The 15,674-nt window shown below is 38.9% G+C and overlaps 2 protein-coding genes across 10 annotated transcripts in view; one reads left to right on the top strand and one right to left on the bottom strand.

Moving 5' to 3' along the window:
* Positions 1 to 15,674, top strand: part of ICA1L (islet cell autoantigen 1 like) — a 427,480-nt gene that overhangs the window by 121,320 nt on the left and 290,486 nt on the right. The gene's annotated exons all lie outside the window — the stretch shown is intronic.
* Positions 1 to 15,674, bottom strand: part of NBEAL1 (neurobeachin like 1) — a 157,300-nt gene that overhangs the window by 32,947 nt on the left and 108,679 nt on the right. For 7 of the 9 annotated variants that reach the window (XM_067548859.1, XM_067548860.1, XM_067548856.1 and 4 more), the window contains 13 exons: positions 15,316 to 15,404; positions 13,894 to 14,475; positions 13,179 to 13,354; positions 12,644 to 12,797; positions 10,179 to 10,307; positions 9,370 to 9,675; positions 9,110 to 9,259; positions 7,244 to 7,401; positions 6,296 to 6,420; positions 4,483 to 4,609; positions 2,277 to 2,425; positions 1,120 to 1,253; positions 172 to 273 (listed from right to left, as the gene is read on the bottom strand). In XM_067548859.1, coding sequence (XP_067404960.1) covers positions 172 to 273; positions 1,120 to 1,253; positions 2,277 to 2,425; positions 4,483 to 4,609; positions 6,296 to 6,420; positions 7,244 to 7,401; positions 9,110 to 9,259; positions 9,370 to 9,675; positions 10,179 to 10,307; positions 12,644 to 12,797; positions 13,179 to 13,354; positions 13,894 to 14,475; positions 15,316 to 15,404 — 2,381 coding nt within the window. The remainder of the gene's footprint in view (positions 1 to 171; positions 274 to 1,119; positions 1,254 to 2,276; positions 2,426 to 4,482; positions 4,610 to 6,295; positions 6,421 to 7,243; positions 7,402 to 9,109; positions 9,260 to 9,369; positions 9,676 to 10,178; positions 10,308 to 12,643; positions 12,798 to 13,178; positions 13,355 to 13,893; positions 14,476 to 15,315; positions 15,405 to 15,674) is intronic. The other 2 variants (XM_067548858.1, XM_067548857.1) reach the window with 2 other exon arrangements.

Raw genomic sequence — 15,674 nt, forward strand, 5'->3', positions numbered from 1 at the left:
TAGGAGGCAACATATACATATCCAAAGGCATAGACAACAATGGGGTAGGTGGATGAAAGCCGGGTACTTGAGGCCTAATGGCAACCATTGAGTAGGGGGTGAGAATAGGTTCTTAAGCAGTTCTTTCAGAAGCACTGACACCTTAAACCATTTCAGCTGAAATCCTCTTACCTGCATCAAGCCTGAAGCTTTAAATAGTTCCTGTGGGGATCTGGTCCCATAAATATTTGGAGGACGGAGTGACAATATTCGACTGTACACTTTGTTTCTCACCTGTAAGAAAACATTTACATTGGAAAATGCAGCTAATAAAACAGTAAGCAATTGCTACACACGTTAAATTCTTAATGAAGAAAAAATTTACTATGTTTTTGAACTGTGCTGCCTTCTTGCTGCCAAAAAGGTTTTTAGCTCCTGCAGCTGAATAAATATGAGTATTATTTGTGATTAACTGAAATTCTTCTGTTGTAGAATCACAAGCCAGCAAAATTAAACATTATCCCTACATAAATATGAGAGAAAACACTGGTATTTTTCATGTTTAATTATATCAGTCTTTTTCTACACAAGCTACTGAATTATTCACTTTAAATATTCACCATGTAACAGCTATTCATAACATTTACCAATTCAAGAGAAGCTAACCCAGCCCTGTTCAATTTACTCATTTTAGCCCCATACACAAGGGATCATTTAGATTATCCGAGAAAGAATTAGCACAGCACTTTCAAACCCTCGGAATGAGAAAATATAAATAATTTCCTTCTTATAATAGGATAGTAATCTCCATTGCTTTGTAATTCATTTGTACAAAGTTTTTATGATTTGTATAGTATAAAGAAGTTGAGATTACCCATTGTATATTTTCTAATGAGGCAGACATTAGATAGAAGTTGCACATGAAAAAATAAGAGTTTTATTTTGTACTACTCAATTTTACTGGAAACCAGACTGGGGGTTTCCAACAACATAAAAAGACCCATATTCTAATCTCCAGAGCAGCTCAATCTAGCAAATGTTTTGACCTGATACAATATGCTGCGGAAACGGCCAAAAATCACATTAGCCATCCCAGTAACCTAGAATTTGCCACTTATACTGAGAGCCCATCATTCTTACCTCCTTATTGAAGTTAAGGAAGTAGTTGGTCTGATCAGTGAGGAAGATCTCCAAGGCTGACCGCCTCAAGTTGTATCGGCGCAAGTGTATCTCTCGAATTTGAGAAAGGGGCCATTTGAAATCAAAACCTACTCCTGGGAACAGAACAACTTCAGTTACTGATCAAATTTCTTTTGGTGAAACAGTTCAGTTAATTTTCTCGATCAGTTTCAGATATCAGAGTTAAACTAAACACATTAACTTTCCTACATAAGTTCACCAAAAACAGATATAGCCGATTAATGCTTACAAACTACTTTTCTTATCAATTCATACTGGTGACAAAGCTCAGATGGTTAGCATAAATGGTGAACAGTCTGGAAGAAATCATAAGCAACTAGCCATTTACCCACGTACATTATATACAGACATTTTGTTCTTTAGTACTCTGATTAGCAGCCTTAATACTACCTAGGAGAGAGGGAGGGGAATTTAAGACTGTATTAGTAAAATGGCTCAGTGGACAGGCTACATTTACAGACCCCTTGCTCGAAAGGAGTTAGATGAAGTCATTGGCCTAATGAATGTTCTGTACAACTTTGTTAATTAGCTAAGAGACAGGTTTCTAGATGTTAATCACATTGACATTTGTTCTCAAAAAGAAAAGTTTAGCTTGAAAGAACAGGATGCTGAACTATGAGAAAATAGAGCCATTGTGTTCAAGTCACTTGCTGATATGGGATTCTCTATACCAGGGGTGGGGAACCTTTTTTCTGCGAAGGGCCTGATGGTGGTACGCGGAAGACGGCTGAGTGTCCGCCGCCGAAAAGGGGCAAACAGCGGCAGGGTTTCAGCGGCGGGCACTGCCCCCCCGCCGCCGCGAAACCGTGCCGCCGCCGAACTCCCCCCCGCCGCATTCCCCGCCGTCGCCGCCGCATTCCCCGCCACCGCCAGGGCCGGACCAAATGGTCCCGCGGGCCTTATACGGCCTGCGGGCCGGACGTTCCCCACCCCTGCTCTATACCATTATTTCAGGACTTCAGTAAGTCAGTCATAGGTTAGGGGTCTATTACAGGAGTAGGTGGGTGAGGTTCTGCGGCCTGTGTTGTGCAGGTCAGACTAGATGATCAAAATGGTCCCTTCTGATCTTAAAATCTATATGAGTCTATGATATTCACCTTCCTCTTTTTCAATACTGCCATCATAGAAGCACATGTGCTGGGTAGTGACCTCCAGACGGCCAGGTATTACATTAATTATTGTAACGAGTTCGCATTCCTCAGACAGTACCAATTTTTCTTTCTGACCCTGCTCCTCCTTCTCATCCCTACAACAACAAAAACAACATCATCACCGTCCTGTGTCATATGTTTTTCTAGACTGAACAGTTCGACCAGGCACAAAATAGCACAAATTTGAAAAGAATCAAATCTAAATTGCCTTAAGAGCATGTCATAAAAACACTCCACTTTCATTAGTAGGTTCATGACTTCTCTGATTGAACTTTTAGACCTCAAACTACAGTCCATTTCATAGCACACCTTTTTAATCTTTCTATTCCAGTCACTTCTTTTGTATAATAAGATCTTTCAGGATGGATCTGCTATTGTTACAGCATAAGATGTAATGCGAACTTTCATATCTATGGATTAATAAAATGTCCAAAAACTTAAAAATAAGCCAACACAGAAGCTCCATCTGTAAAAGAGTTTGAATCTGGGTAATGTTCTTAGCCCCTATTTCCAAGAGATGGCAAACTGTGGCAATATTTCAAATGGAAGTTACGGAAAAGTATATAAGTTCAGTTTTTAAATAAATACATGTACTGACTTTTTAACTTTAAAATTATAATATAAGGCAGTATATAATTACTTATGTAAATAAAAATAATTAGGGTCACTTTTACAGACCACTGTTAACAGGGCTTCCTCTTTGTGCCTACAATTTTATGGGTATAAACAACTATGTATGTAATTCTGCATCTGCAATTATTGGGGCACATCATCTCTGTTCTATTTCTTTTGAGCCACTCAGATGGCATAAAGGAAGCAGAGACTGGCTGCATTCCCCTAGCTGGGGGTTCCCCATATGTAGGGGGAGTATCCAGTAAGCATACAGCCCAGCATAGCTGGCACCTACACCTACACTCTTTCGGGGCAGGCGACATGTCAGAGGCCGGTGGGGGGCTGGAGGAAGGGGCAGACCTGAAGTTTGCTATGCTCCAGCTACCCTTAGTTTGCAGATGGCCCTTTGTGGATCATTGCTAGCTGCTATATGTTGAGTAGCCATGAGGATAGTCTAACTCAGTGGTTCCCAACCTGTGGCCCCGGAGCCAAGAGTAGCCCATGGGGTCTTTCAAAGTGGCCCATCACAACCCTCCTGCTGGCTGCAGAAGGAAGCCGCTGCCTAAGGACCCAGGCGGAGCACGTTCCCTCAGGGCTACAAGACCAGTGCACGCTCCTTGCTGCAACCAAGGGGATGAGAGATCAGCACTGCCCTCCTCCTGGCTGTAGCAGGGAGTACGGCAAATCCCTCCGCCTGGGTCCATAGGCACTGTGGTCCCTGCTGGAGCCAGAGTCAATACATTTTTTATGAGTTGATAGATTAGTGGCGCTTCAGGGTTGTAAAAGTGATATTTGTGGCCCTCAAGCCAAAAACATTGGGAATCACTGGTCAAACTTGAGCCCAGGGCCAGGGCTGAACAGAGAATCAGGAATGGGTCATCACTGATGTGCCCACTCCCCATCTACAAATCTAGCCTATTATTTTAGCAAGGAAGGTGAAGAAAGCCTGTTTCTGCCTGGTGCTGTCTTTTATGAGTGTTGTATCACTACCCAATCCCCATGTTTGTTAGACATTCTGCATTTATCCAGTAGCAACCCTCTTAGTGAGGAAGACTGGTCAAGCAGATGTCATGCTATCCCTGCCCTGCAACCTGAGCTGGCCATGAAGGGCTGCCCCTTGCCAAACTGAGATTATGTTATTGCAAACCCAATGACAATTTCTCTGCTGGCAACACCATTTAAGGAAATATTACAAATGCTGGATTGACTGGCTCAGGGTTTGTCTACATGGGAACACTCAGGAAAATTAATCCAAAATTAACCAAGGGTGTGAATTTAATGTGGATAGTTAAACTACCAGCTACCTTAATTCTGACTGAGGATCTCTACACAGAGGTTTAATACAGTTTAACTAATTCACACCTTTAGTTAATTTGGTGCAACTCTCCTGAGTGTCTCCAGGTAGACTAGCTCTTAGTCATAGCAGAGGAAATAAAGAGGACAGTTTTGTGCACCATCTACCCCAATCCAGGAAGTATTTCCCACTCCTTATGCCTAGTAGAAAGTTGAATTTCAGGGTTCTCCAAACTGCTGTACATACATGCTTGCACCGGCAGCTGTGTCCTCTTCTGGCAGTTCAAGTATATCATCCTCCATGTCATTAACTTTCACCTGCTTCACCACCTCCAGAAGCAGTGACTCACTAGATGGCTGTGCCTGCTGCACCCCTTTTGGAATAAAGATATTTTCAGCTCAAACAAATTATGGATTTGTATTTCACCATAGTATTATTGGAAGCTAAACTGTGGCAGTTAGCTACAATTACTAGTGTTGAATAGTATCCTACAGTATGTCTACACAGGGAGATCCAGGAAAATTAATCCAAATTAACTAAAAGTGTAGATTTGAAATGGATTACTTAAACCACGTTAAATCCCTGTATGCATGTTGTTTTTCAGAATTAAAGTGGCCTTAATTCAGTTTATGTTAAATCGCTTTGGAAGTGAATTACCTAAACCAAGTTAAGGCCACTTTAATTCTGAAGTGAGGTATGTACACAGGAGTTTAATGTGGTTTAAATAATCTACTTCAAGTTCATACCTTTAGTTAATTTGGATTAATTTTCCTGGATGTCCATGTGAAGACAAGTACCAGGGAAGGAATGGTTTGCAATCTTAAAAAAATATTGTTTTGGGGAACATAGAATAATTTACAATACACCCAAATTTACATCAAGATATTGCAAACTGTAGCTTTTCAGAGAAGGAAAAAAATACCAGTTAAACCCAAAATTAATAGTTCTAGTCTAGTCATTCTCAAAAATATGTTGTAGCATTTTGCAAAACTCAGTTTTTCTGGCATGCAGGAGTTCATGCAAATTTTTATTTGGATTTTATTTCTGTGGATTCACACTGATAAAGTTGCACTTTGAGTCTCATTATTTAGTGTTGAGTTCTGGGATTTATTAAATAATGAGACTCAAAGTATAACTCTCTCAATGTGAATCCACAGAAATAGAAGTCTAATCACACAGCTTGAAAAGAAATGCTCATATTGCTACATATTTTATTTGGGATATTAATTACTTTGGATTTTCTATTTCCAAATATGAAAAAGGCAATAATTCTTAAGCTCTCGGCCTACCCAGCTATAATTGTGGTCATATACCTGATCACATCTATAATTCTTCATGATGCCAGATAGGCCTGATTCAAATTTAAAGGAATAATTTCAACTTATTTTGGCCTCAGCGTTTACCTTGCTTAAAGAAAAAAAAATATTATAAATGTCCCTAAAAGACTATTTGTTTGCTCATATGAAAAACAGAGTGGTGGGAGGAGGTTGTTTTTGTTTTAAACATCACTTTTGGCACTATGAAAACGCAGACATAAAGCATTCTCTAGGAATGCTGAATGGGATTTACTTTGAAGGCAAATTCCACTTTGGATCTAAGCAAGATGACAGGAACCCATTAAAATATATTTTTCAAGAAAATATTAGTCAACGTTTCCTAGCCAGGATAGGCAGGGATTGCTGTTTGCCAGAGACTGGGAATGGCCGCTGGGATAGATCACTGGATCACCTGTTCTGTTCATTCCCTCAGAAACATCTGGTATTGTCCACTGTCGGAAGACAGTATAGTGGCTAGATGGACCACTCATCTGACCCAGTCTGGCCGTTCTTATGTAAGAATCAACCATACAGCCTTTATTTATATATCTCCATTATATAAATATATATCTCCATTATAAGGAAATGTGGGGTTGTTTAGAGGAGAAAATTTTAAAAAACATTTTAAAGTAACTACAAAACACTGTTTGAAATTTGCAAAAGTTTGGTAAGGTATTAGGAGTATAAATAGTCCATGATTTAAATTATCAGTGAGGAAACACAACACTGAATTTGGATCTCACCTAGATTGTCTCTCAGGTCACTGGCCTCCTGATGGGAATTGAAGTTGTAATTTTGTACAAGTTTTAACCTCATACGTGAGTAGTTTTCCACATTTGAAAGTTTCCAGTGAATGGGATTCTGTTTCCTAGAGATAGCAAAAATATTTATACTAAGATATAAAAAACAAATACTTAAAGGGAATGAGTTGACTATCAGTAGAGTTTGTGCAGTTACAAAATTTGTATCCACATTCAATCCGCAAAAATGGTCTGCGGATATCCGCAAATTTGCAGGCCTCTAACTATCAGAGTTTGTATTTAAAAACAATGTAAAAAAAATTACATATACTTGAGAGTAATATATAATGTACAGTATCGTACACGTCAGCTCTGAGGATCCCAAAGCTCTTAACATACTACCCACACCCTCCACTGAAATGAAACAGCTGTTTAACAGCTCACAGAAAGATTACCTGACAGTTTTGGACAGACAATTCAAATGAAACTGATGGGGAAATTCAGGCAGGCACAACACAGTAATCGTGTTCAAATTTGTCTTAATCAAGGTTAGCCTTTATGTTTATTACAGAATATCAGCATTGTGTTAAATATCCATTATATCTCACTCTTCTGAAACATATCACACAACCACTGATCTTTAGTACGTTACGTTTCTCTCATTTGAGTTTAACTTTCCTTCATGCATAGCTAATTTTTACATTAATTTTCAGTAAAATCTAACTGCCAAGAAATCAGTTATATATTAAACTTTGGCACAAGTATTCTGATAATTAAATGCATATAAACATTAAAAAGAGAACATTCAATGGTAATCTTATACATTGAGGATGGTTACCATAATACTTTAACAACCTTCTGCAATTACAACAATATGAAACAGAAAGCTAACTGATTGGACAACTTTCTATTAGACGTAAGATGAGGTTGGGGTAAGTATTTCACTCTTACCTTTCAGCCCAGGGACCCTGTTCACAAATCAGATAAAGTTGGGCTGCTCGCCACTGTCTCAGAGTAGCGGTGTGTTGACTATTAAGCTGTTTTAGCATGCTGTTATAACGCAGGTTTTCCTGGCGTGCCTTTCGGTTAAATGGCTCCACAAAACACTCCTGAAAGCAACATTGTAAATAATTCTTACGCAGTTTTCTGTAATGACCTTGGCTTGTGTAAAAGCCATTTTGCCTTATGCAAAGGATAAAACCTTAACCAGCAAGTAAAAAATATTAAAGATAACTGCAAAAATTCTGCTTACTTCAGAGATGCTGAATAGCTTCAAAACCAGATTAAATGAGGGCACCTAAGCACCTAGGCCTGGATCCACAAAAGGAATGTAAGGTGTTGCAATACTGAGCGTCAAAATACCTAACTTTTAAGCGCCCATGAAAATCACAGGAACAACACTGCACTCCACAAAGTCTGAGTTAGGCACTTCGGCTCCCTATACAACGAATGAGAAGAGATAGGTGCCTTAGAATGTGATGCACAAAGCCTGAAGGTAGGCAGGGAGCCCCTATTCTAGCCAATGGGAGATGTTTATGAGAGGGATGTGTGCAGAGCCCCATTTCTCTCTTGGAGAAAGGTATGCAGGGAGACGTCCAGCTCTGCTTAGCAATCCACGAACGGGTACCAACCATATGGAGTCACAAGGCATTTCTTGTGAGAATGAGTTAGGAACCTGCCTTGCTCCACACAAAATGGCCAGAGTTGGAGGGGACTGTGTTGGTGCCCACCGTCTAACTATTAGCCCACACATCTGGGATTTGGGAGACCCAGATTCAATTCCCCCCTCAGGTAGAGGGGGAGAAAATATTTGAACAGGGGTCTCTGAAGAGACCCCTCGGGTGCTATGGGATATTCTGATGTAGGACTCCCTTAGTCTCTCCTGTAGAAGCTGCTCTCCTCTCATAAATAACAAAAGAATAACTATTTAAGTATTATTGCACACTGGGCCAAAGAAGAGAGAGAGAGAGAATGACTCTACAGTCCAGTAGTTCAGGCATCCACCTGGGAGGTAGGAGACCCTGGGTCCAGTCCCCCTGCTCTATTCACTCTTTCATTATTTACTCAATACCTGAAGAGGTCAACTTCACTCTACAGTGCAATTTCTAGAGCCTGTCAAGTCGGATCATGGTACGTGATGGATGTCACACTACACCTTCAACTAGTGTGATCTGCAACTCTGGGGAACCAAAGACCTAACACAAGTGAGTGTTTACTTATGCTACATTGCAACTACCATGAAAATCCATAGGAGCATGAAACTAGCCTTGAGAGAATCAAACAAGGACCAGATTCAAACCAATGAATAAGGACACATTACTATCTTATGTCTGAATAAAGATCCACCGGACAAAATCAGGGTGACTGTATTTGACTGGTCTTTCTTATAGTGCACCATCAAGATGATATTTACAGAGTCTAATTAGGGCTGGAAATCATTTCAAACGACCTTAGGTCAAACAAATTTGCAAAAATCACTTAAAATAAGTGTGAAATATCAAAAGGTTTAGTGCTGGAGAATAGACAAAAACAGCACTGATTTAAATCAGTGGGGAAGAGGTTATCAATACTAGGTCAGTAAAATAATTTTGCATGATCCTCATGCAAAATGGTTAGCACTGGAGGTCTGGTGATGATTAAGGACAGGATCTTTCAATACATATAATCACTGGCAGACTGGCAGTGATATTTTTCCCCAACAATCACTGGGGTCAGGATCAGTTTGAAACTAATATCCTCCATCAATTGACAGTTGATTCTACCCTTGTTCCTGAAACAGTAAAAGTTGTTTTTAGAAGAGCTAAAGAAAGACTTTACCTGAAATTTGAGCTTGCTTTCTCCTTGTTCTCTGTCTCGCTTATGCATATTCACCATTAATGCCTCATAACAGTCCTTCCAATAAAGTGCCATACGCTCGTGGCCATCACTGAATGTACTGACTTCATACTGTTTCATATTTGGAATAATCTGGTGCACAAGAAATATTTTTTTTTAAAAAAATCAAGGTAATTGCTGAACAGATTCCCTCCTCCCTAATGGAAGAAAAGAGAAAAAACCAAGCAGCAGTCATTACTTACATATTTATCAATAAAAACTTGCCATTCATCTGAGCTGCAATACTCCCGGAAGTCCTCAAAGAAAGAGGGGCTGCAATTGGTGAGAGGCAACGAGGGAAGGTGCAAGTTCATGAAGAGAAGTTGGTAAACTTTGGATACCAGTGTCCGAACAAGGGGAATCAAGAATGCATATGTTTCTGTCTTCTCTTTGATCGATCTACCCAGGATACCTTCCAACTTTCCCAAGAGGTAGCATGCCTCAGCTTGGCTTTCAATTACTTTGGTCTGAAGAAGTGTGTTTAGTTTGGCTGCTGCCATAGCACAAACCTGGACAGAGAAAAACAAAATCAAACCCCTGTGAGGCTAGTGCACGCATGCTACATTTCACCACAGGGTTGTGTGTGTATCCTACAGCTGTTTGTCAGGTACTGTGAAACTCCCAGTAAGTTAGATACTCCTAGTCACTATTAATTTATTTGTATCATGGTGGTGCCCAAATGCCCCTGGCTGGATCAGAGTCTCATTGTGATAAATACTGTACACACAGACACACCCAGAAGAGATGGCTCCTGCTTCCAAGCATTTACAATCTAATTTAATCAGTTAGAAATCCACCTACTTTCAGGAGGTGAGGATGGAGAAAAATGTGTAACAAGCCTGCATGTGGTGGCAGCAGCTGAAGCTTCTCATTTGTAACAAGTTTGAGGATTATGATATCAGCAAGCTTACTGAAATGAACTGCAGCCCCTACAGTCAGTGAAAGCTCTATAGTTACATATGTAATCAGCACGTGTCACATATAGTATTATACGCATTAATACAGAACAAACCTGTAAGTTATCTTGTCCAATGAATCCAAGGAGCAACTGGACCTGAACTTGGAAGAGCTTGATCCATTCTGGACCAGCAGAGTACCAGACTGACAGGCTGTCAATGAGTGTCACGAGCTCTTCTAAAAGCTATTGTAAAAGTGAAATATTTGTGTGAAATAAAAGAGAAACAAAATACGAAGTGCTCAGACCTTAGTACAACTACAAGTAAAGTCACCAAATAATCATTTTGAAGGTCTGATAAGATCTATAAGGGTATGTTTACATAGCTCAGGGCAGCAAGCCTCCCAGCCCAGGACGACAGACTTCAGTTCGAGCCACCATGCTAAAAATAGCTGTATTGACAATGTGGCTCAGGCTGGAGCTCAGACTTTGAAGCCTAGAGAAGAGGGTGGGTTTCAGAGCCCAAGCTCCAGCCCAAGCTGCAATGTCTACACAACTATTTTTAGCACAGTAACGCAAGCCCAAGTCTGTCAACCCCAGCAGGAAGGCTCGCTGCCACAGGTTGCAAAGACATACCCTAACACAACAAACAAATCAGGCTGTCTCCCACTCATTAACTTAACCCAAAGTAATTAACTAAATATACTGTAGGACAAAGTTTCAACAACTAACTGTGACAAAATTCAGGACTGTAACAGCTACGCAGTGCAGTTTGAAAGAACAACTATCCCTGACCAAAAAAATTATTTGTGTACATAAAAATAAAATTAATACTCTTTTGCACTAAGTCATCTCCAGCAAATGTCAATCTACAAATATAGTAGTTAAGAGTATGATTGTTTAAAAGAGGCTCTACTCTAAAGAGCGCACACACCACAAAAGCTAATAAATTATAATTCAGTGTGGATTTAACTTACATTCCTTTCCCATTCCTTTGCATTTTATCTAATTTAAATGAAATGCTAATTTTATTATTTAATTACCTCCAGGGATGTGCATAATGCTTTTTGAGAGAACAAAGAAAATAGGATCCCTGCCCTGTTTGTAACCTCCAAGTTTGATCCTTTAAGGTACTCAGAACTTGGGGCCAGTTCAATTTTTTTTCTTTTTATTCCCAGGCTTCTGTTGATGTCATTAATCATATATTAGGAGTAAAATTAATCTTTTCATAATCTAAGAAACATAGTGCAAATAGCACCAATTCAGTATGCATTAAAATCACTCAAAATGAATCTTATTGTCCCTAAATAATTTATTTAAATAAATTAAACTATCCAGCACTCAGTTATACCACCATATGAATAATTCCTGCTATAGCATGACATACTCTCCTTCATGCAGTGTTACAACTATACTTCATGTATAGAAAAGCAATTATGTTGCAGTTAGAAGTGAGCCAAAAACAGAACTCACATAGCTCTGAATTTTGGTGATTTAACTAATCTGGGTCACAAATGCAAAAACACAGACTAAGGACGTTTTTTAAAACCAAAACAAGGCCAAGTTTTGCCTATCTATAGTTTAAACACTAACTATTTTACTCAGATAAGGTAATAGCAGCTCAAGAAGTATCTTCATTACTGGCAATTCAAGTAATTGTCCACTATTCTGTGAACTGTTTTTATCACTTCTGTACTTTACAATTTTATCTTGATATAACGACACTGTCCATATTATTCACCAAAACCTGGAAAATGACTAGACAACTCAGACAACTGAGGAAGCAAAGATAAGGGATCATTATTAATAGATTATACCAATATTAGGGTAAACTATAAGTCAGTATAATTTATACATGGAGCAGACAGGAAACCAGGTTTGCAGCAGGAAACGCAACCAACAAAAGGATAGGAGCCTTCATTTTATACCTACTTATACTTTCTTGTTGGTTGCTTTTTCCACTACCTACTACCCTTCTGGCCCTCTTGGCATGTAAGTCGCATCAGCTTGACCTTACACAGCCATCTGAATCTGGAACTTACAGCCACACACTTCCCCCATCCATTTAGGTCACTTTTGATTCTGGCCCAAAATCTGCACACAAACATGCTCTAAGTAAAATCTGGGTTAAAAATCCCAAGTGCCATTCTTCAGTTTGTGACAAAGAGCAGAGAGTTGATAATCCAATGAACTTGGCTGCCACTTTAAATAGGACATACAGTATGACCAATGGACCAACACCTATTTAGCTAATAGTAAGCACCGTTTCATTTGTTCTTGTGTTCATGAAGCTTTTCTGTAGTCTATAAAGATAAGGCTCTTTAAGCAAGGATATCATTAAGGATGCATACATTTGCAATATTAACTGTATTCCCTATTGCATTTGCATATAAAATTCCAGTATTTAAAGGAGCACTCAAATCCATTCCACTATTAGTGCCACACACTGCTTAGTCTCTAGTTAAAACAAATTATGTCACATGAGTGAAGAAAACAGTGACATTACTCAAACTGACAACTGTTTCATAAATGTTTCAGCCCCTATACAATTTACGAGAGTTTCCATTAGGCAGCTACTATACCTTCTCTGTCCATAAATTTGGATTAACTAGCCCTTCTGCCTGTAGAAAGTCCTGTACAATGAGCAGGAGCCAGAAGGCATTTTCAGCATGTGTTGGAAGAGCTTTTGTGTCTCTGTTCTCAGTGACTGTCCATTCCAGCATCTTCTCTAGCAAGCTGAATTAGAAAACAAAATCCCAAAGTAATTATCATATGTTCTGAGAGTAAGTGGCTTTTAAAAAAATCCAAATAAGTATTTAACTGAGCCTAAGTGTATGTAGTCATTAACTATCTTCTACTCTGTAAACCAATGAGATTAAGGAGATTGTGATCTTCAGAAAAATCAGGGGCACACAATTTTAAGTTCCATCAAACCAATTCCATTTATAAATAGTCACAGATGTGTACATACACTTCTGATCATACTTGCATGAGAATGAGGGGATCAAGGTAAATCAATTCAGTCTTTTTCACCAGGATTTAATGTTACTCTGATTACATCTCTTTTTTCTTCTCCTCCAAAAGAAAAGACGACATCTGCTATTACGTTATACTCACCTGAGTTTTATTTCATCTGAAGGTTGCAGCAACTCATTGGATATCCCCAGTTTGGTCAGTGCAGAAAACACCTGTCCCCTCTCAATCCAGACAGCATCATCAAACCTTTCTAAACCTTTCCACATCACACAGAGAAGGACATCTGTGAGCAACTGTATGAGTTCCTCTTCACATCCCTATGAAACAATCAAAGAATGCACACTCTTTATAGTTCAGAATGCCTCAAAGAGGCATCTTCCTTACAGTACGCAATGTTCAGAAAGTTTCATCATCTTTAACATAGGAGCCTAAATAAAGAGTCTGTCTACTAACGAAATGAAAATATTAACCTAAGATAATGCTGCAATGATCTTTAGTCCAGATTATTAAAATAATATTTGCTTTAACTTCAATGCAAGAATTTGAGTCTTAGTACTACTGATTTGGTTATAGCACAACTTTTTCTTTGAGGAGGATGATACAGGCCATTCCAATATAGCTTTGATTTAAAAAATATTAGTTTCAACCAGCCAATTTAAAAAAAAAAAAAAAACCTTGAAAGCTTGATGTTTATTCTGCAACAAGCAGCATTAATATCCATTGCAAATGAGCTGTATTATTCGCTCTTCTGTTAGCGGGAGAACAGCGTAACTGTCTAAATTGGGAAGGGTATTTTAAACAAATTAAAAATACTGTGAATTATACATGTTTCGATAGGAGGGGGAGGATTACTTACTCCTTGGTTTTCAAATAATGAAAGATCAACACTGAATCCCATATCATTGATGATGCTTGATTCTTTGTCAGGCTGTCCAGAGAATGGCTTTGAATTTTCAATGGGTGATGGTGTGCTGGGCAAGCTATCTGTCATTTGATTCCCACTATCAGCCAGCTCATAAGAGTCCATGCCAGACAGATCTAAATGCAAATGTGAAGTATTACTGTGCCATAACTCTTCCTGATCCTCTGATCTGAAAGACATCTCTGCCACAGAAGTACCTTCGAGCAATGTACCAGAAAAATGGGTGGTGACATCTAAAGATTTACTCTCTTCCAAGCTCCACTGATCATATGAATCATTAACTGAGGCAAAGCTACCAGCTTTCCCCCACTCTGCCTTATCAGTATAACATTTCCGAAACTCTTCAGCAGGAATTTTTTTTTCATCTTCCTTTGTAGAGTCAGTCCTGCTCTCTTTAATGTCATTCCTGATGTCGGAGTTTTCTTTTAGGAATAGTCTAACCAATGTCTCTTGCCAGCCTAGCTGTTGAGAAATCTGTTGTGCTGCATCTGGTTGGGAATGTAAAAGCTGTAAAACCTGTAGAGAGCACAAGAGGTCAAGCTAAATATCCAACCATGTACACATTAACCTGTGTTACATAACTGCAGTCATTCTAGCCTTTAATTATACATTTCATAGTCTCACTACATCTCTTAGGCACTGTTTTACAACTATTTCCACAAAAAGCAGTCACAACCACCACAACATATATCCATATTCAGAACAGTGGTTTACAAAAAATAAATATAACAAACTGCAAAATATATAGGATTAGAAACAACAAAGATAGCAGAATAAAAAGGTCAAATAATGGTGTTGTATACACACACAGTTGAGCACCAACACTACAGTCAGAATCTCCAGCTCACTTGAGAAACTGTGATGCAACTTATGACAAACAATATATTATCTCTTAGTCTCACCCCACACCGTAAAAATCTTTCAGTAACCTCACCAACAACAGTAGGTTAGGATCACACTAAACTCAGTTTCTGCCTTGCACCTTCCCTCTACTCACAACCTACTTTTTAGGAATGATTTTTTTTTTTAAATGTTCTCTTAAAATAACTGAGTAAAATAAAGCAAGTTCTGCTCATGACCTTTAGAACATCCTTTGAGAGAAGTCTGTCATTAAAACAGTTTTGTATTTCCTACCTGTAGAAGATACATGACATTTGACAGTCAGAATGTAGAACAGTTTAAAAATCACTGAAAATACAGTAAAGTGGTGTACAAACAGCAGGTCAGGTTAATCAGAGATTCACATTATTAGCATGAAGCCATAATTTAAAATGAATATAATTTCATATACCCCTAATATATGCACTGCATTACCAACAGGTAAGACTGTCTTCTATTTTTAAGAAGAGTACTAACCTTTTTGCAGATGGCCACTCTAACATTTATATCTGCTCTATGGGACAGGTGCACCACAGCTATGAGGTCTCTGTAATTCACAACAGGATCTGCAGGGTGGGAATACAGACAGACAGACATCATACAAACAGAAAAAAAAAAAACTGAAAAAACCTTTGAGGCCATCTTTTATACATCAAGGATTAGTAAATGAGACAAATGTAAGTTTGTTTTGCAGCTCACTTTTAAGGAATTATTCTTAAACACTAAGGGTATGTCTACACTGCTGGTTCCGTGGAGATGGATGCAGCGGGATTGATTGAGCGGAAAAACCTACTCAACTGATCCCAGACGGGCTCACTGGTCAACGCCAATAATGC

Source organism: Emydura macquarii, unplaced genomic scaffold (assembly GCF_026122565.2).
Source record: "Emydura macquarii macquarii isolate MOO-44397 ecotype Brisbane River unplaced genomic scaffold, CSIRO-AGI_Emac_v2 contig_1253, whole genome shotgun sequence".
NCBI classification, from domain to species: Eukaryota; Metazoa; Chordata; order Testudines; family Chelidae; genus Emydura; species Emydura macquarii.